The sequence below is a fragment of the Manduca sexta genome, chromosome 25 (assembly GCF_014839805.1).
Source record: "Manduca sexta isolate Smith_Timp_Sample1 chromosome 25, JHU_Msex_v1.0, whole genome shotgun sequence".
Classification (NCBI taxonomy): Eukaryota; Metazoa; Arthropoda; class Insecta; order Lepidoptera; family Sphingidae; genus Manduca; species Manduca sexta.
In genome coordinates this window covers 9392249-9412913 of record NC_051139.1, presented here as the reverse complement: position 1 = coordinate 9412913, position 20665 = coordinate 9392249, and the positions used below count along the sequence as shown (strand labels likewise).

At 35.2% G+C, this 20665-nt stretch overlaps 1 protein-coding gene and 1 long non-coding RNA gene across 2 annotated transcripts; both read left to right on the top strand.

Annotated features, from left to right (window-relative positions):
• The first annotated feature begins 3440 nt into the window (after positions 1-3440).
• Positions 3441-3932, top strand: LOC119190633. Its single transcript, XR_005113039.1, has 2 exons — positions 3441-3495; positions 3629-3932. It is a non-coding gene; the product is annotated as an uncharacterized LOC119190633 (long non-coding RNA).
• A 1066-nt stretch (positions 3933-4998) lies between these two features.
• On the top strand, positions 4999-8205 carry LOC115455797 (E3 ubiquitin-protein ligase RNF4). The gene is made up of 3 exons (XM_030184524.2): positions 4999-5353; positions 5968-6107; positions 6702-8205. The coding sequence occupies exons 1-3, from the start codon at positions 5239-5241 to the stop codon at positions 6924-6926; spliced, it is 480 nt and encodes a 159-aa protein (XP_030040384.1). The 5' UTR covers positions 4999-5238; the 3' UTR covers positions 6927-8205.
• Positions 8206-20665: the final 12460 nt, after the last annotated feature.

Here is a 20665-nt window from a genome sequence, read left to right as displayed (position 1 = left end):
GAGTATTAGCATTAGGATGGTCTCTATCAACGCCTAAGGAATAACATATTACCGGCGAAAGCAGAAGTGATTTAAACCCAACCATAAAAATTGGGAGTGAAACTGATCTATAAGTGGGCGCTTGAAAACTTATAAATTTACGAAAACTTATAACCAAACAAGGAAGTGATTTTTCTTTCCACGATGAAGATGTTGCAATATATTGAGAAAGAGATTGAAGTATTGGAAAAAGAGCGTGATTAGAAAATTGCAAGGCTTTAAACAAAAATCTGTCTGACAAGTACTGTCTTCGCAATTTAAGAGGAGGTTCTACACACTCAACTTCCAGAGCGTTAATTGGACTGGATTTCATCGCACCAGCAATTATTCTAAGAGCCTTGTTCTGAATTAAGTCAAGTTTTTAAACGCTGCTGAATTAGCCGGTTCCAAGATAAATGTACCGTAGTCTAAAAGACTTCTAATTAAAGCATTATATACGAGTCGTAATGAAAATGGGTGCGCACCCCACCAAACACCTGAAAGACAACGTAAAATATTCAAGTTCCGTTCGCATTTAGCAACTAAATAATCACTATGTTGAGAACCCGTAAGTTTTGAGTCTAATAAAACACCAAGAAATTTCACTTCGGTCTTTACCGGAATCATAACATTTTTATATTTTACTTCTATTATAGGAAATAAACGTTTTCTGGTAAACAAAACTAAACAGCTTTTAGAAGGTGAAAGATCTAATCCATTTAGAGTCATCCAGGATTCTAAATTGCTCATAGCTGAAGACATAGAGGAACAAGTATTAGAAGTTATTTTTTCTGATGTATAAAGAAGGAGATCATCTGCATATTGAAGGATTTTAACGGAACTATTTAAAGCTGATTCCAGGTCATATGTGTAAATATTGTAAAGTAAGGGACTTAGCACTGACCCCTGGGGTAGACCCCTACATACGGTTCTAGATAATTTGGTAGCATCATCTGGACAAATATTAATATATCGTTCTCTTATTAAATTTGTAATAAAATTAGATAGCATACCAGGGATGTTAAGATCATGCAAATTATTTCTTAGAATGGAGGGAATGACATTGTCGTATGCTGAATTGATATCTAAAAATGTGGCAACCACTGATTTGCTCTCAGAAAAAGCTAGGCGGATATCGGACACAAAAATACTAATACTATCTATCGTGCTTTTGCCTTTTCGGAATCCATATTGGCTATCTGACAGAAGGCGATTACTCTCGATATACCATTCCAAACGGTTTTTAACCATATGTTCAGCGAGTTTTAACAGTACGGAGGATAAAACTATTGGACGATAAGATGAGGCCTGGCACGCAATTTTTACCAGGTTTCAGAATAGGCAATACAATTTGTGATCGCCATGAGGCAGGTATGTTACCAGTTATCATAATAGAATTAACAATGTTTAAAAATAAAGTAATGCTGTTTCACTAAGATTACTAAAAAGAGTAGGGAATGCCATCTTCACCTGGGGAAGAATCTTTGACGCTAGTTAAAACACCTTTGAGCTCTGATAGTGAAAATGGGGAGTTTAAGTCATCGTCTATTTTCAGGACTGCGGATGGACAAAGTTGTTGTGGAACAGTAGGAGGAGCCAAATGATCTAAAATATCTTCTGTTAGGGAAGGCGAGAGTGAACAGACGGAATTATCACTAAAGGCTGATCGAAATCTTCGAATATTTCGCCAAACCATAGATGGACGAGTATCTGGGGAAATAGAATGACAAAATGATTTCCAGCCTTCAGATTTTTTCTTTTGAAATAAATTTTTCGTCTGTTTAGAAATCAACATGTAGTAATCAAAATTTTCTGAAGTCATATTTTGGCAGTAAGCCCTTTCGGCTTCTTTCCTTTTCTTTGCAGCTTTTGTACACTCTCGGTCCCACCAAGGTGGAGACGGGATCCTGGTGCTAGTGGTGTTTTTAATGGGAAAAATCTCATCCGCAACATCAGTCATTAATTGAGCAAGAGCCATAGAACATACTGTTTCGTTGTTATTTTGGATATCCGGGAGATTTGAAATTTGTTTATCTAGTCGTTTTTTGTACTCATTCCAATTTACATCTTTTAATACATATTTTAAACGTGGCGACCGCGAAACAGAAGGTTTCTTGGTATGTGGAAAGTTAATCAGAATTGGTAGGTGATCACTCCCATGAGAATAAGGAAGAATTTCCCAAGTAAGAGAAGAAGCTAGGCTTGGTGAACTAATGGTTAAATCCACGGCACTGAGACCTTCATCAGGGTTGGTACGGCGGGTAGGAGAGCCTGAATTTAAAATACAAAGATTATGAGAATCAATGATATCAATAAGATCTCTTCCACAAGTTTTTGTTGTTGAACAGCCCCACGACTCATGATGAGAATTAAAATCTCCTACAATTAAAAATGGTTTCGGTAAAATAGAAATAATGTTGTTTATTTCTCTAAATATATAAGAACAGGGACGCGGGATATAAATAGATACAAAACAAATATTATTAACAATGGATGCTATTATGGAAAAATCATTATGGTGAGATGGTAAGTCAAACTGGGAAAAATTAAGGGGCTTTTTTGATGAGTATGGCAACACCGCCATACCCATCGGCTCTATCTTCCCTGAGACAGGAATAACCAGGAATTTTAAAACAAAATTCCGGTTTTAACCACGTCTCACATAGAGCTATAACACTAGGATTAAATTTATTAATAAGATAAATTAAATCAGATTTGTTCTTCACTACGCTTCTGCAGTTCCATTGTAGAACTCTGCCTAAGTGAGCCATTGTTAAATATGTCAGTTATTATTTTCAATAAAGGGGCAACGTTGGACGGTAAAATTGTTTGTGACAGTGATGAAACTAAAGCTATTATAATATCGGCTACTGATTGTGGTTCTGGCAGGGTACCAGTTTTAGGAAGTGCACACCCATCAGCATAAGTGGGAGAGTTGAAATCACCTACAAGAGCTTGGTGGGCTGCACGATCATAACCTTGTATCGATTTAGGCGGAGAACGGGGCTTCAGAAAAACAGTTTTTTTATAAGAGTTACTGTGCAATGGTTGAGTGGCTGGAGTTTTGACATCTTGGCTGTTGGCTACAAAAGAAGATGGGGGTGTAAACTTTAATGTGTCAGCATATGATTTTGTCACTGGAGGATGTATCTTTGATGCTTCTGAGTATGAAACGCAATTTTGGGCCATATACTTTTTTATATTTGTCTGCCTACTGGCTTCTGGGCAAACCTTGCTAATTGCAATATGGGGGGCCGCCACAAAGACAACAATAACTATTATCTTGGTCGCAATCACAAGATGTACCAGTATGCCCTTGTCCACATTTATAGCACCTTGGTTTAGATCTGCATGTATCTTTAGTATGTCCATACCGGCAACAATTGTAGCATTGAATTGAAGGATAAATGTATAGTTCTACTTTTGAGGGAATTAAAACACATAAATACTCTTGTGGGAAGGACCTGACCATCAAAAGTAAGCACTATAGTCTGGGATGGTTTCCAAGTAGCAGAGCCATCCACTATTGTTTTAAAATTTAAGCGTCTTACTTTTATTATGTCGCCACAACCTAAAGGAACCCTAATATTTTCTTTTATTTCTTCCACAGACATGTCCACCGGTACACCTCTTACGAGTCCCATCCTGGTAACGTTAAAAGATGGAATAAAAGCTTCATAGCCTTTTCCAATAAGGCATGATGTTTTAAGAAAGAATTTGCTGCTAAGTGACTTGTGAATGCCATTGAAATTTTGTTGCGACCAATACGCTTCAAACTGCCTTGTACTATGTTTGACACCTGGTTTTTATATAAAAATCTGCCAAAGCATATTGGATGCAAATTAAGATCTTGTGTTATCTCTCCTGTACTAGACCTAGCAACATGAATAATAAACGGTGAAGCATCCAATGCAGTATATTCTTTTCTAATACTATCAGTAATATTAGGAGGTACCTGAGAAGCCTGAGATGGAAGAGCTTGTGTATGCGGTGCTTTGAGAGGTGATTGATTTTCAGTGATTTTTTCGTCACTGTCTTCGCAACGACATCCAGTTCTACCCGAGTCTACAGCCATTGCATTTTTGCGTTTTTTTTTATTGCATATTTTGCACACCTTACTTAACCGTATGCGCTTTCTTTTATTTGTGTTGGAAACTAAACAGTCAGTGTCTAAGCTTGAAGCAGTTTCAATTGTTATAAAATGTGATGGTTGGGGAACATCACCCCCAGGATCTGGGGGCTCGTCCATCCCAACACCCAACTAAATATTAATAAAATACACACTTACCAATAGTTGTTTTCTATATACACTACACTACAATTAAATAAATAATGAAAAAATATATACAATTTACAACTTAACTGACTAAATTTCTGAATAAAAATAATTATTTTCAATTTAAAAGGAAAAAAGACACCCGCCAAATTCAAAGGTTTCCCGCGCTTTCCTTAAAAATACTTTATAATTGACATTTGTTTACGTCAAATCAGTAGATGGTTTTTTTTTTTTTTATTGTTCGCAAGGTAACGCCTAAGGCCGACTTATACATCCATTATTCAAACGAATGTTTGGTTCACACTGTTCAGAAGTGTTGCTACTTTCCCTCAAAGTTACATGATTTTTAAGAAATTGTGAAACAGGCACAGTTTCTGAATTTAGGAATCTGAAAAACAAAGAAAGAGCAATTTGTAAAGTGGCTGCATCTCCAAAATTATTATAATTCTCTTTGGCTATATGAAGACTTGGCTTAGGCCTTATCGTACTGAATCTCATTAAAAGCACTATTAATGACGAGGCTGTATGGGCTAGAACCCTTTGCCTTCCTAATAATAAAGGGAAAATAAAAAAAAAAAATCTCTTTGGCTAGATCCAAAGAGAATTATAATATATATGGAAAGGCTAGAAGGCTGTATGGCTGAGAGCCTTTGCCTTCTCCTTAAGGAGTAAATAAACCAAAAAAAAAAATGGAAAGGCTATATCATTATAATTCTCTTTGGGCTAGATCTTTGGGCATCTTTGCTATATATAACGGTTATAATTTTTTGAAAGTTTTAAATAAAAGCGATATCAGCTGTTCATCAATGTCATTATAAATTCATAATACAGCCAATCACCACAAATTGAATAAATTCATAACTATTGTTAATTTTGGGTTTTAAGCTCCGCTTTCTAGATTAATATAGTATCCAGTATTATTGAGATCATTTTTAAAAACGAAGATGAATAATAATAACGATGTCGATGATTTTGTCGACCTCACAAATTCATATATCCTGGCTGATCACTGTGCAATAGCAGACGCTATTATTGATTTGGACACAGATGATTCCATCAGTAAGTACAAAAATATAATGTAGGAACATACATTATGTAGCTTACTATAAGATTAATTTGTCTACCCTAACGCATATAAATAAGTCGCAAATCGCTCGTAGTTCCTTCTTTTTGATTTAATGTTATTTTGGTTTTAGACTAAATTATCTGCCACCATTACATTAAACCCTGTGCATAATACATTGGAGACTCGATTTTCCGGACACAGTTATCGCTATTATCTAGATTGCCAACTGAGAGTTTTAAGATAAAACTTTATATAAAACTAAAAAATTGCCTACCCCATTTTGAAAATCCTTTTACCAATATTACAGGGATATTAGTCTACATTATTCCTAAGTACAAGTATGGCCAATAACGCGGGCGAAGCCGCTAGCTAAAGCTAGTTTATGATAATACATTTATGTAAATTATTAGTAATTATAATAAATTCAATTACCCAGATTTTAGGTAATACAAATACTTTTTGACAACAATTAGTCCAGTTAATCAAGTCTACTGTATTATGAACTGCATGGATAGATCCTTTGAGATCCCTACCAACACATGTGCTGTATGTACTGCATATACTGTACTTATTCCTTACTCATCATATGTACAATGTTTTATTGCAGTCGAAGAAAATGTGATACCTGGCTATAGTTCATCCCTTTCAGACACAGCTGATGTAACACATTTACACAGAGACACATCTATTCCAACAGAGAGATTCTCCAGTAAAAAAGTACATCAAAAGAAAAAAACCCAAAAGAAAGTTAGTAGTATTTGTACATAATTATTAATCTTATTCGAACATGACTACAGTTCCTTGTTGATTTTTTAGGGAGCAAAGTGACTATATAGTCATTCTATGATCTTGCTATTAGTAAAATATTTGTAACTTCCTAGATAATAATTTTTATATGAAATGTTAATATAAAATTACAAATTCCTAGCTGTGTGTTTGGCTGTTGTGCAATTTCATTCTTATATGAAAATTAATACTGCTGGCTGCCATGCACAATACTTCTAGGGCTGCTGCTTATATTTTCCACAAAGAAACATACCGAGAGTTTTGATGAACTTGTAGACAAGAATTGACTTTTTTCCTTCTTACTTTAAACTTCTGCAATTTTGTTTTTTAATACACAATGTGGAACACATAATCAAAAAGTATATATTTGGGAATAAACTAATAAATTAATAGTTCATATTTATGGAAATACGTTATAACACAAACTTTCAAGTAACCAAATTGGCGATGCTTTCCCCATTGATAACCAGTGTTCGTAATGAAAAATATGAAGCCACCATGATTGCTTTATCATTCAATTGTATACAATAAATTTCCACCTTTTTGTTTTTTCAGAAACCAGCTTTAAGAACATCTATTAATGAAGCAGAAACAAAATTTGGTAGTTGCCCCGTTTGCTGGGATGAATTAGGTAAAAATCCTTTAGCTTCAACCAAATGTGGCCATGTTTATTGTCTCAAGTGTCTTGAAAAGTGTTTGTGTGTAGAAAAAAGGTGTCCTACATGCAGAACAATTTTAAAAGGTAAAAGTGCATATCATCCATTGTACCTTCCTGTCTAGAAATACATAAGAACATGTTACAAGACTTGTGCCAATAATATACTTAATACAATTCAATTAATTTGTGAAGTGTCTACATTTTATAAACACAAGTCATTGGCTTGAGTTGTTAAGGTAATTAAAATTATAATCTGATCAGAAGTATGTCTTTCTGGTTGGAATACAGAGCCTAGACATTTTGCGACATCCATCGAGTGATTTTATAAATATTTTAAAGAATGGGTGTTCGTAAAGTAGATATTTTTATCACTCAGCATGCTAGACATCCTGAGACTAAATATTAGTTAACTTTTTGCGTTGTTTGAATTTCTATTGCTAATGCAATTTTCTATTAGTGACTTAATATAATACACCTGTTACCCTGCATCCACATTCTCCAGGAGGGCAAGGCGCGGCGACGCGAGAGTGTGGTTCCAGGGTTACAGTGTGAAAATACTAAATACCCATGCTATTTTATTGCATTGTTTATGAGTAACTGAAAACTTTTTGATTATAACTAATATGGAAGTAAGACAATTTCATACATTCAAATATTTTTATTTGTTCTTAACACATTGAATGTGTTGTCGACACAGTGCGTGTCTTTGAGTGCTAGTGCTAGTGCTAGTGCGGCGGCACACATAACACGCGTGGAGTGTGGTGATTGACACTAGAAGCCGGTGTAACAATTATTCAGTGTTTTGTTGCCCCAGTCATTGTGCAAGTTACTGCCTAATAATGTAATAAATTTACTTTTAAAATAAATTTACTTTTGGATCAAAATTGATTGTTGAACTAAACATGAGAATTATACCCATATTGAAAATATGAGTTGGATGCCAAAGCCAAAATATGTAATTTGTAAATAACAATATAATAACTTATTTAACATATTAGCCAGTCACTTTAAATATTAGTAATATTCCATACAGCAATTGACTAAATTCTTTAATTTAAAATTAAAAAGACAGCAGCTATATGGGATAACTAAAGCTGTGATAACTATTTTTACTTGACTATATTTAATAAGACATATCCATATTATAATTTATAAGCTATGACATATAAATGGTGTTTTATGTTTGTACATTATACCTAATCAATATCTTAACCTATGCTGAACCAAACATGATTGTCATCCAGTTTACTGAAGTTATATGAAAGGTTAAAATATGATTACTACACAATGTATTATGTATTTGCATAGAAAATTAGAACATAATTGGCATTAATATGGATTGTGGGTGCCATATTATATATAAATTTGTTTGTGATAATAATAAATATTTATATAAGAACAGTTATTTATTTCAGTTTATTCACAGGAATTGCGATACTTAATTAGCCAACATTATAATGGCACCAATATTGAAAGTATACAAATTATACTAACCTGTTTCCGCCATCTAGTCGATCTTAACTAAAGTGAATGTTGCTTGTGTAAGGATGAAAAACCTATTTTGGCAAAGGGTTACCACACCCTTCCAGTCTTCTGCATCTTCCCTAACATAAATGGTTTCAAGGAAAAGTAAGCTAGCTTTAACACAGCCCAGTTTTGGAGATACAAGTACAATTTAAAAACTCGAGGAGGCTGCACTTCACCCAGAGCCGTAACAGCCAAAATTAAAATTTGCCACTATGGTATTTGTATTATAATATATCGAAGCAAAAGTTAACATCAGACTATAAAAATATAGCCAAGTATCGAAGAAAAAAATAGAGTGTGGGCGGGAGTTCTTATTGGTGTCTTCCTGAATTGCTGCCATTTATACTAGATAGGTGGTAAATCGGGACAAAAAAAAAACACTGATAATTACAAAAAATAACTCAAATGCTAAGTATCTTATTATCGTATTAAAGGCTCGCGTACCTTATCATTATAATCTTCCTAAATCCCTATTTTGGGTGCTGAGAAAGGGGCGCCACATGGCCTCGGGCCGAGTGCGGCTAGGACTGCAAATCCGCCCTGCCTACATAGAAATATAGGTAAAAACATTTTTTGTAAGACGTAATAATAATAGCGGCGATAGCCTAGTTGGGTGTGGAACGGACTGCCGAGACGAATGTCCGCAGGTTCAAATCCCAAGGGCACACACCTCTGACTTTTCTAAAAAAAATCATGTGTGTATTCTTTGTGAATTTATCGTTCGCTTTAACGGTGAAGGAAAACATCGTGAGGAAACCTGCACATCTGAAAAGTTCTCTATAGGAATTTCGAAGGTGTGTGAAGTCTACCAACCCGCACTAGGCCAGCGTGGTGGACTAAGGCCTAATCTCTCTCAGTAATAGAGGAGGCCCGTGCTCAGCAGTGGGCAAGTATATAATACAGGGCTGATATTATTATTATTACTAGCTTTTGCCCGCGGCTCCGCTCGCGTTATAAAGTTTTTCAGGCTAAAGTTTTCCGTTATAAAAGTAGTAGTTTCCCGGGAGCTTATGTTCTTCCCAGGGTCTCAAACTGTCTCCATACTAAATTTCATCTTAATACGTTGGGTAGTTTTTGAGTTTAACACGTTCAGACCAATGATAAAAGAAGTATAGAGGATGGGTGATATGGTCACGTGACATGCGGCACATTTAATGCATAAAATGGTGCCGACTCCGCCCCTTACAATAGTGATATGCTAGTACCGAAAATTTTGTATCGACATCGAAGAATTAAGAGAGACAAACAAGCCCCAAAAAGATCAAATACGAAAGGGGTTAGGAACTACCATAATATAAATATAACAAACCATAATGTAAACAAACAAACTGAAACTGATTTATAAGTAACAATTGTTAAAAAAAGCAGTACCTGTTGTGAAAAACATCCAGTTGTGTTTGATCTATATTTGTATGTTGCACTATTCCTTGCTAAAAATTTAAGTTACAGATTAAGATATTTATTTAATACATGATAAATGGAATAAGATAGCGTAGCCAGCAATTATTTGGTTGGTTTTATTTTATTTTATTATTATGCTCTTTGATCGAGAAACATAACTATGGTTCAGCAAACTAAAATCAATGACCGTAAAAATGGTGGTTAAGATAATAAATTATAATAATTATTTGCAATAACAACAATATGATTATGTATCTATTTCCGTGCATGCAAAGGTTGCTCGAAACATAACATAGAGTAAGTAATATACTACGTGAAACATAAGACCGCCAATTCTAAAAATATATTGTTACGCGCCGCTATGCTAGCCGATGACATCGGGCGTTTCCGGAAGTATTCGGCAGCGCGGGCAGGCTGGCAGAAGAGATTTCACGCGGCGACTATTCTATTATTATTCTCTCTGGCTGGACGTTGTCAAAAGAATGTCTAAAATTGTATTCTGTAATTATTTTGCTAATATAATGTTTACTGTAAAAAGAGCGTTTTACATTCAGAAGTGGGATTATACAAATGATAATTTGAAGTTACATTGAATTCGAATGTGAAGAGAACTATCGGAATAAATCTGTGATGAATCATTGAATGCCGAAATTAAAATTACCAGATTCTCAGATTTTTAGTTACCATGGCAACGTCTACGTCTGTTGAAGTAAATATGTTGGGAATGCATATGGAATTGATGTCTGCACATTAGTACGATTAACGACATCCATAACAAAAACTTCGTTATGCCTGCTGCTTGGCTCACTGGAGAGGGTGTTTTCTTAGAAACTAAATCATTGGAGACAGGAATGACTGGAGTCATGTGAAGTCAAATTAGTGGCGCAACACTTCAGGCTGACAATGCGAACGTGCGTAACTGTTTATTTTATTTAATCTGATCTGTCTGTGGCCGTGAGCCTTTTGATAATATTCTATCTGCAGCCGTGACCATTTTGATCATATTCAGTCTGTAGCAATGACCATTCTGGTCATATTCTGTCTGTAACCATGAGCATTCTGATCATATTCTGTCTGTAGTCATGAGCATTCTGATCATATTCTGTCTGTGACCATGAACGTATTCTGTCATTCATTGTCTGTGATCATATTCTGTCTGTAGTCATGAGCATTCTGATCATATTCTGTGTGCAGACATGAGCATTCTGATTTGTGTTGCTGGGCCCTATTTGTTTAAAATATAGGTACCCAATTCAGTTCTACTTTCTCAAATTTATTTTTGTGAATACCTTACGGTATTCACTTTGCAGGATGGCCGATGTTACGCGCCGCTATGCTAGCCGATGACATCGGGCGTTTCCGGAAGTATTCGGCAGCGCGGGCAGGCTGGCAGAAGAGATTTCACGCGGCGACTATTCTATTATTATTCTCTCTGGCTGGACGTTGTCAAAAGAATGTCTAAAATTGTATTCTGTAATTATTTTGCTAATATAATGTTTACTGTAAAAAGAGCGTTTTACAATATCTTGAAAAGCGCGGGAAACTTCGGATCGTGGCGGACGTACTTTTTATATTTCTGATTTTCGTTAAATAAGTTTGTAAATATTTCCTATCATCTGGGTTGTAATTATTTGTAAATTTTGTAGTTTAGTGATTTAGTAATTAGTGCATCTAATATTTTGTCATTTGGTAAGTGTAAATATATTATTCATTAAGTAGTAGGTGTAATGAATTCACCGCCTGATCCGGGGGGGTTTGTCCCCCCGGCAGGCAATTTTGTAACAATTACATCAATAGAAAAAGAGCAAACTCCTAAACCACAATACATTTCTGAATCTGGTATGGAGACAGACGGCTCGACGTCGACTAGGCCAATTAAACGTAGTCGTCGTTTGGTATGTAAAAAAATGTAATAAAAAAAAGACGTAAGCATGATAATAATTCTACAAACACATCTGGTTGCGATTGTGCTGATACTTCACAAACACAACCAATAGTTATATGTTCAAATGAGTTGACAACACAAACAATTCCCGCCCAAACAGTGGGCCGTAAACTTTATGAAAAAAATGATTGCGCGCCATATATATTACATGTGCAAAAGATTACAGTTGGAGAAAATGATGGTGCTATCCTCCATCCTCTTGCATTTGGAAAATTCTTAAAACGAAATGAGTTCAAAAATATAATTAATGGGAGCGTAAAAAGGATTGGAAGAAATAAAATAGCCATGGCTTTTTCTTCTTATATTGATGCCAATTCTTTTATTTGCCATGAAAGTCTTAATAAATCTAATTTAAAGGCATTCATCCCAACATTCAATGTAACTCGTATGGGGTTGGTACGTGGAGTTCCTGCCGAGTGGTCTCCAGAGGAGGTTTTGGAGAACACGTCTGTTCCCATTGGCTGCGGGCCTATTATAAAAGTGAGGCGTTTAAATTTCAAAGCTATTATTGAAGGCTCAACTGTGTGGAAACCTTCCCAAACAGTTGTTTTAACATTTGATGGGCAAGTTCTTCCAAAAAGAATTTTTATTTGTTACAATGCATTGCCTGTGGACCTCTACATCTATCCTACAATACAATGTTTCAATTGTTGTCGGTTTGGTCACACAAAAACTCAATGCAGGTCTAAACCCCGCTGTTATAAGTGTGGAGACAATCATACTGCTGAATGTTGTGATATAGCTGAGGGAAGTGCTTCCTGTTGCTTGTGTTCTGGATATCATTATGCTACTAGCAAGTTATGTCCTGAATATGAACGGCAAAAACAAATTAAGTCGCATATGGCTCAGAGTTCAATTTCTTATGCTGAAGCCAGTAAACATTTTCCACCAGTTTCCAAATCTTTTGCAGACACTCTTATTTCCCGACCATCTCATGATCCAAGTGTTCCCGAACCTGTTGTCTTGAGGCAGCAACAGTTTAGCAGTTATAAAAAAACTATTTTCCGGAAACCACACTCGCCAGTCACTCCTACTAAGGGATACAATAAAGAAGCACATAATAATATATTGAAAGATTTTAAAATTCCTGAACCCACCAATGGATGTGCTCTTAATAATAATACACAAGATCCCCAGCCTAAACAATTTAATGTAAAAGAACTTATTTCAGCATTGATTACTATTATTACACATTTTAATTTATCACCGTCCAACGTTGCTCCTCTTTTAAATAGTCTTTCCTCATCTCTTTCCGAAAATGGACAATCTGAATCTAATAATACAATGGAATTGCCGCAGCATAACCAATAAAAAAAGTGAACTAATTTATTTAATTAATAAATATGAGCCATGGGCTTTTGCTCTTTCTGAGACATGGCTCAAACCAAACTATACCTTCAAAATTAATGGTTATAGAATAATCAGAGAAGATAGACAAGATGGGTATGGTGGTGCTGCCATACTCATTAAAGACTCAGTGCCATATTCAGTAATTTCTCTTCCTTCACATAGCAATGAAATATCTATAGTAGCTCTAAATGTCAATAACATTTGTCTTGTTTCTGTTTATATCTCTCACCCTTCACTTCCTTTACTTCATGAAATTAATAACCTTATATCCTTTCTTCCCCAACATTTCTTGTTGTTGGGAGATTTCAATTATCATCATCAATCTTGGGGTAGCTCTATATCTAATCAGTATGGTGAAGAGCTTCTGGAGATATTAGATATGCACAACCTATGTGTATTAAATTCAGGCACACCTACTCGTCGTAACACTCCTAACAACATCAATCAGAGTGCACTAGATCTATCCATTTGCACCCCAAACTTTGCATCTTTTCTTACTTGGTCTACTTTATCCTCTTCATTTGGCAGTGATCATTACCCAATTAAAATCACATTTCCTTCTCCATACAGCAATGTGCCACCAAAAAAGCCTCTTTTAAAATATAAACTGCCAGATAAATGCAGTGAACTTTGGACGAAATTTAGTAAAAAGGTAGACAGTCAGCTTTCTTCTCTTCCCGAGGTCACCAATGGCAAGGAACAGATGTGTGCTGAAGCTTTAGCACAAATTCTTTGTACCGCCGCTGATGACTTATTTCCTGTGAAAAGTAATTCAAAAATTAGAAAAATTCCAATGCCTCCCTGGTGGGACATTGACTGCACTAGTGCTGTTAAAAAACGTAAGCAGGCAGAAGTGCAATACAATCTTAATATGTCTCAAGAAAACTTTGAACTCCTTTCCAAAGTAATTGCTGAAACACGTAAACTATTCAAAATGAAAAAGAAAGAAGGCTGGCATAGTTTCTGTGCCTCTATTTCTCCCAATACACATCCTACTATTGTTTGGAATAATATTAAACGTTTTAGATCTGCCTCGGTGAACCCTTCCCCGTATTTCGGAATCATTAGCTAACGACTTCTTGGATAACCTGGCTCCTCCGTGGGTTCCTCAGGAGTTTATTTTGAAACCAATGTCTATATCTATCAGCAAAGATGTTGATGGCTGTTCAGCCTTAAAATTACCATTTCACATTGACGAATTAAAAGGAGTTGTCCAGAATACTGTAGATTTTACTCCTGGATTTGATGGCATCCCATACTCTTTTATATCTCATCTGAGTGATAGCGCTCTTCAATATTATCTGTCATTTATTAATTTTATAATGTCAACAGGAAGCATTCCCCCAATGTGGAAACGTCACATTGTGTTGCCAATTCTTAAACCTCACAAGACTCCAACCGATATTTCCTCATACCGACCTATAATCCTATCCTCAGTATTAATGAAACTGGCAGAACATTTAATTAAAAATCGGCTTGATTGGTATGTTGAGAGTAGAGATTTTCTGGCAAATTCCCAATTTGGCTTTAGAAAAGGAAAAAGTACTTTGGACTGCCTCAGCATTTTTACCACAGACATCCGCATGTCTTTTTCAAAAAATTGTTCTACGGTAGCTGTATTCTTAGACATTAATGGCGCTTACGATAATGTATTACCATCTATCCTTCAACTAAAACTACAATCCCTTCAAGTACCATCTAATCTAACGCATTTAATTTTAAACATTTTAAATAATAGATCAGTCAGTATTTTGTCCTCAGAAAACCAGTTAACCCGACACGTTTGGAAAGGTTTACCGCAAGGATCAGTGTTAAGCCCCTTGCTATATAATATTTATGCCTACGATTTAGAATCTTATATTACTAATGGCGTTAAAGTTCTACAATATGCAGATGACTTGCTGTTATATTACTCTTCCGATTCTATTGAGCACGCATGTTCAGTTCTTAATTCTTCATTAATTTCCTTATCGTCATGGCTTTTTAAAAATGGTTTAGATCTTTCCCCATCAAAGTGCGCATCCGTAGTTTATACCAAAAAGAGAACTTTACCTCCAATTAATATTGTATATAACAACATTCCAATTCCAGTTAAAAGCGCTTTTAAGTATTTGGGTGTTTTATTGGACTCTAAACTGTCTGGGACTGCTCACTGCGATTATGTTGCTAACAAAGTGGAGCGTCATATAAATATGTTACGATGTCTCAGTGGAGTATGGTGGGGTGCGCACCCACAATCTTTGAAACTAGTATATAATGCTATTATTAGAAGTATTTTTGATTATGGTTCATTTGTTTTTGAACCCGGCAATATAAATGCTTTTAAAAAATTAGATCGCCTACAGTCAAAATGCTTACGCATTATATCAGGGGCAATGAGATCAAGTCCAATCAACGCCTTGCAAGTTGAATGCGGTGAATCTCCTCTTTTTCTTAGGAGACAATTTCTTTCAGATAAATATTTATTTAAAATTATTCAGTTTTCAAACCATCCTCTCATTCCGATACTAGAATCTCTCCGAAAGCATTTCCTAAATAATCCATCTCATAAATCTCTTCCGTGCATAATAATAAGTTTTCATAAATTTCTTGCTTTTTCCGCACCTACTTGCTGTTTTAACCGACTCGCTTTATATAACAATAGCTTTGGTTCATTAATTTTTACTCCTAAAATATTTTATAATTGTATTGATAAAAAATCTGGTAGTGCTAGGGCTGCATTTAATGAAATCCTTGCTGAACGTTTCGAGGGTTTTCACCACTTATATACAGATGCTTCAAAAATAGGCCCATTGGAATGCGTTGGGATTGGTGTTTTCCACGCACAATTTAATATTGTGCAAAAAATTAAACTTCCTATGGAATCCTCTGTTTTCACAGGAGAATGTTTGGGTATATTAAGGGCCATTGAATATATTCTTCTATTTAAACTTGATAAAGCAATTATTTTTTACTGATTCCTTAAGTGCTCTTCAAGCAATGGCTAAATTCCCTTTTAAAAGTAATAACACTTTACCCCTTATTATACAAATAAGAGAATTGGCGTTCAAGTGTCTTTCTAATGGCATTTTGCTCCATTTTTCTTGGATTCCCAGTCATTCGGGAATCGAAGGAAATGAGAGGGCGGACACTCTTGCTAAAGAGGCAGTGAATTGCGGGGACTTGTTCCCATTTAAAAATTGTAGTCAAGACCTTCTATCTTTACCAAAAGCTTATCTTTATAAATCCTGGAGAGAAGTTTGGCTCTCCAGTATCAAATTAAAGGGCCGTTATTATGCCAATATACAACCGGATGTGACATTAAAACCTTGGTTCTTTAAGGCTAGGTTTAGTAAAGTTGAGACATCTATTCTAATTCGTATGAGACTTGGCCACACATGCTCTGAGGCTCATCTAGCTAAAATAAACATTTTAAATAGCCCCACCTGCCCATGTGGTGCAGAGGTGGGTGACCTTAATCACATCCTGTTTTCCTGTCCTCGTTATGACCACTTACCTTTCTTCCAGTCCCTATTGCGTCGCTCAGTTCCTTTACCTTCCTCTATTGTTTGTCTTCTTCACTCTAATGACATGTTAGTTTACCAATGCATTACATCTTTTATTATTAAAAATAATATTAAACTTTAGATATTTTCTTTATATTCTTTCATTCATCATTAAAATATAAATTTCATTAATCATTACAATTCATTAACGTAATTTTTATTATGTATGTAAACCAGCCCATCAACTCCTATCTGTTTATGTATGTTCTATTTCTTTATATTTTAATTCTTAACCCACTTGATAGTATTTTATTACCAATATATCTTCCTCCAAATTGATATCGTACAACATTCTTATAGTTTCCCAACCTTTGTATCCTATGTTCCTATCCTATCCAAATAACTTGACATTGGCTAAATGCATCTAAACTGCGAAGCCAAAAAGGAAAAAAAAAAAAATATATCTTACATTTCATCTTTATGTTGTTTCTTTTATGTTTATCTATTCTTTTATGTAACAATTCTAATTTTATTCATAGCAATATATTTAAGTAATATTACTATTAGGTGAAGTATAATAATCATTACTATTTTACTTATCGGGAATATTGTTGGAAAACAGTTATCTTTACTCGCGTTAATCTTATATACTAAAGACAGTTGTGAAAGGAAGTATACGAAGTGTAAGCCTTATTTTTCTATGGGGGTCTTAGAAAACTTCGATCAAATGCTTATGAATTCACTCTTTAAGGCGATACCTCAAGGTCCATTTTCATACATTTTGTTTCGCCTTTAATCTGGGTAACTAAACAAGTATTGGCAAGTAAAGAATTTAAATTCACGTCTAGTTAGTGATTAGTTCTCGCAGTTGAAAGAAAAATGTAAAAATAATTAATAATCATGGATATTTCTGCCTTTAAAATTTCGTCATATTAAAATGGACCTTGAGGTATCGCCTTAATGTACGGCAAATAAATCTTTGTATTTTTTTATTTTTAATTTGATAATTTACGTATAATATGGATAAGCCATGTTTTAATCCATATATTTTTGACTTGCTAGACAACAATGGCGTATAGTTTTAAAAACTGCTTCTAATTGAATATATCAGGCTAAAACTTTTTGAAAGTTACATTTTTAAAATGGATAATGTCCATTTACTACCATTGTAAGTTGTAGTAACGTTTAACATCACTAGATTTGATTAATTAAACGTGTGGTTTATGCATATCTTCTCAAAATGTAATGTGTTGGTGTAGGATTCCAATCACGTCGCTCAATATTCTCAATTCATTTTGCCTTGGTTTTTAAATTTTTTGGTTATCTTAAAAAAATATTCTAATTTCACTTAGTTTGTCGTTCTGAATAATACAATATTGATGTGTGCTCTAACATTCTTTCAAAGACAAAAACCGTAACTGATAAACGGGCGTCTGTTAAAATATCGATATCAATAATTTCTAAACAAATCCACCCACCCATCCCTAAGCTCGTGTGTAAACAAACATAATGATTTTAATGTGTATAAATCACGCATAAAAGGGTCCAAAGCTTAACAAACCAGATCCACATATCATTTTAATTGATAAAAACACATCTAAAAAGTAAATATACAAAGACATTTGCTAATTTTCGGTAAAAACAGTTACTAACCTATGAAAAGATATTTCGGGGTCTTTCTTGCGTGAATTCGATTTGCATCCTTTCACACAACACTGAGTCATTTTCGAAACTTAACAAATACACTAATAAACACACTGAACAATTGAGAATATGATTATATTACTTTAAATTCAATATTTATGAAGATTTGTTTACATCGTCTGACACTACATGTACTTGCTCACTGGCCCGCATAAAATGGCGTTTCTGCCGCAAGGCGGTCCCAGTGTGTTGAAGTAAACGAAATAGTGCCATATGCGAAGAGAGCAATTATTTTTGTCTTTTTTTGTTGCGTTCCAAATAAGCTTTGAGTAAAAGAGATAGACATATATATTGACAATTCTGCGTCGATTTCCCTAACATAAATATAACTTATTCATATAGCTAACTTTTGAGGCCTGTCCTCTTTATATTTAGTCATTGGTTCAGACAGATACAGCGGGGGACTTTGTTTTATAATATATTTTTTAGAACTTTTTAAGTGGAACAATCCCGTCATACATGATTGTTGCATAACTTTAACCGTTTACGCAGCGCAGGCAACGGAAGCTCTCAAAACTAATAATTTTCTCCGTTTTTGCAACATGTTTCATTACTGCTGCGCTCCTATTGGTCATAGCGTGATGATATATAGTCTATAGCACTCCAGGAACAAAGGGCTATCCAACACAAAAAGATTTTTTCTGTTCAAACCGGTAGTTCCTGAGATTAGCCATTACTGCTCCGCTCCTATTGGGTATAGCGTGATGATATATAGCTTATAGCACTCCACGAACAAAGGGCTATCCAACGCAAAAAGAATTTTTCAGTTTGGACCGGTATTTCCCGAGATTAGCCATTACTGCTCCGCTCCTATTGGGTATAGCGTGATGATATATAGCCTATAGCACTCCACGAACAAAGGGCTATCCAACGCAAAAAGAATTTTTCGGTTTGGACCAGTAGTTCCTGAGATTAGCGCGTTCAAACAAACAAACAAACTCTTCAGCTTTATATAATAGTATAGATTATATAATGATAATCATAAAATTGCCTATTGATGTGAATTCTGATTTTACTATTAGGAAGTTACATTGTCCCTGATTTACTTATTAACTTTAGACACAGAAAATGAATTTGTGTCCCAAAAGACAATGAATTATGTTCTCAGCCATGGCTAGTTCCACCCCAGGCGTGTTTCCCTGACAGGGGTAGCGAATCTTAATTCCTTAACGCGCCATTGCTCAAAAATAATAATAAGCCGGTAACGTGACATACAGGTCTGGCCTTTTCTATTCGATTAACCCTTTTTAGCGACCTTTTGAATGTCAAAAATAATCAATATCCTTCTAAGTTTTTTGTTGGGATATTATAGGCGTGCCCAAATTATTTTGTCTCGTACCGACACTAGCACGCGTGCCAATGGTTCGCCATCCTTGCCCTATGACAGAGCTTACCCGAAAGCTAGTGCGGCGGTACACACAACGCGTTTGAAAATTAGCGCTAAAAACGTGCGGCTAACATATTCTATGTGGTCGCATCGATTTCACAAAACACACCGTATTTGTTTTGGCATATTCTTGTAGCGTTCATTTTTGTACGTGTAAATCTCTGTTTGACAGAGTTTTGTAAATGCTTTTTAAAATATGTTAGTCTACGTTTGCTGTCGTAGTGGTGTTGCGCACTTAAAATAAGTATAGGTATTTATGCGCTGCAGTCAACATATGAAGCGGACAGAGCTGCGAGCAAAAGTTAGCAAATGTTACATAAAAGAATGTAGGTGTACTTAGATAAGTACGTACCGTTCTTGCTACTGCAATATTTGTGTGAATTTAGCTATATAAATTTCAATTTTTAAACCCTTGACACTAATACCCTAAGCATAAGACAGTTTAAAGCAATGTGATTCCTCGTCCCCTAAACGATAACTGATTTTTTAAATTAAATATATTAGAGAATAATATTATAATAATTAATACGACAATAAATTGAAAACACATTTTTTTTAAGATCAAAATATTTATTTTATAACAATGTCTATCCCTAGTTTACAAAATAAACTGCAAAATCCAATAAGTACTTATGTATAAGATGTAAATAATTGTTTGGATGTTTGTAAAAACCAAACGCTGTAACCGCTACTCGCTGAAGTCTAAACAGATTTAAGTGAATTTTGAGCGGAAAGGAAAGGGAAATGTTCGCATGCCATTGCACTGTGTGCCTAGGGCCGCTACAAATGTCCCCCATGCATGGGCGTGCATTTGGTGTGAGGACCAAGCACACAAGAATGGCCGGAGGACTACAGTCCAGCGTTGGTCCACCCCGCGAGGCTATTCTTGTGTGCTGGGTCGTCACGCCAAATGCATGCTGATGCAAGGAGGGTTATTTGTCGCGGCCCTAGGCAAATGCCTTAATTAAGTGTATACTTCGTGTTGGTAAGTTTACATAGAGGTCTATAAGGGCTCTGCAAACAATTCCCCTCCTTTCTTCCGCCCACCCTAAAAGAGGATTC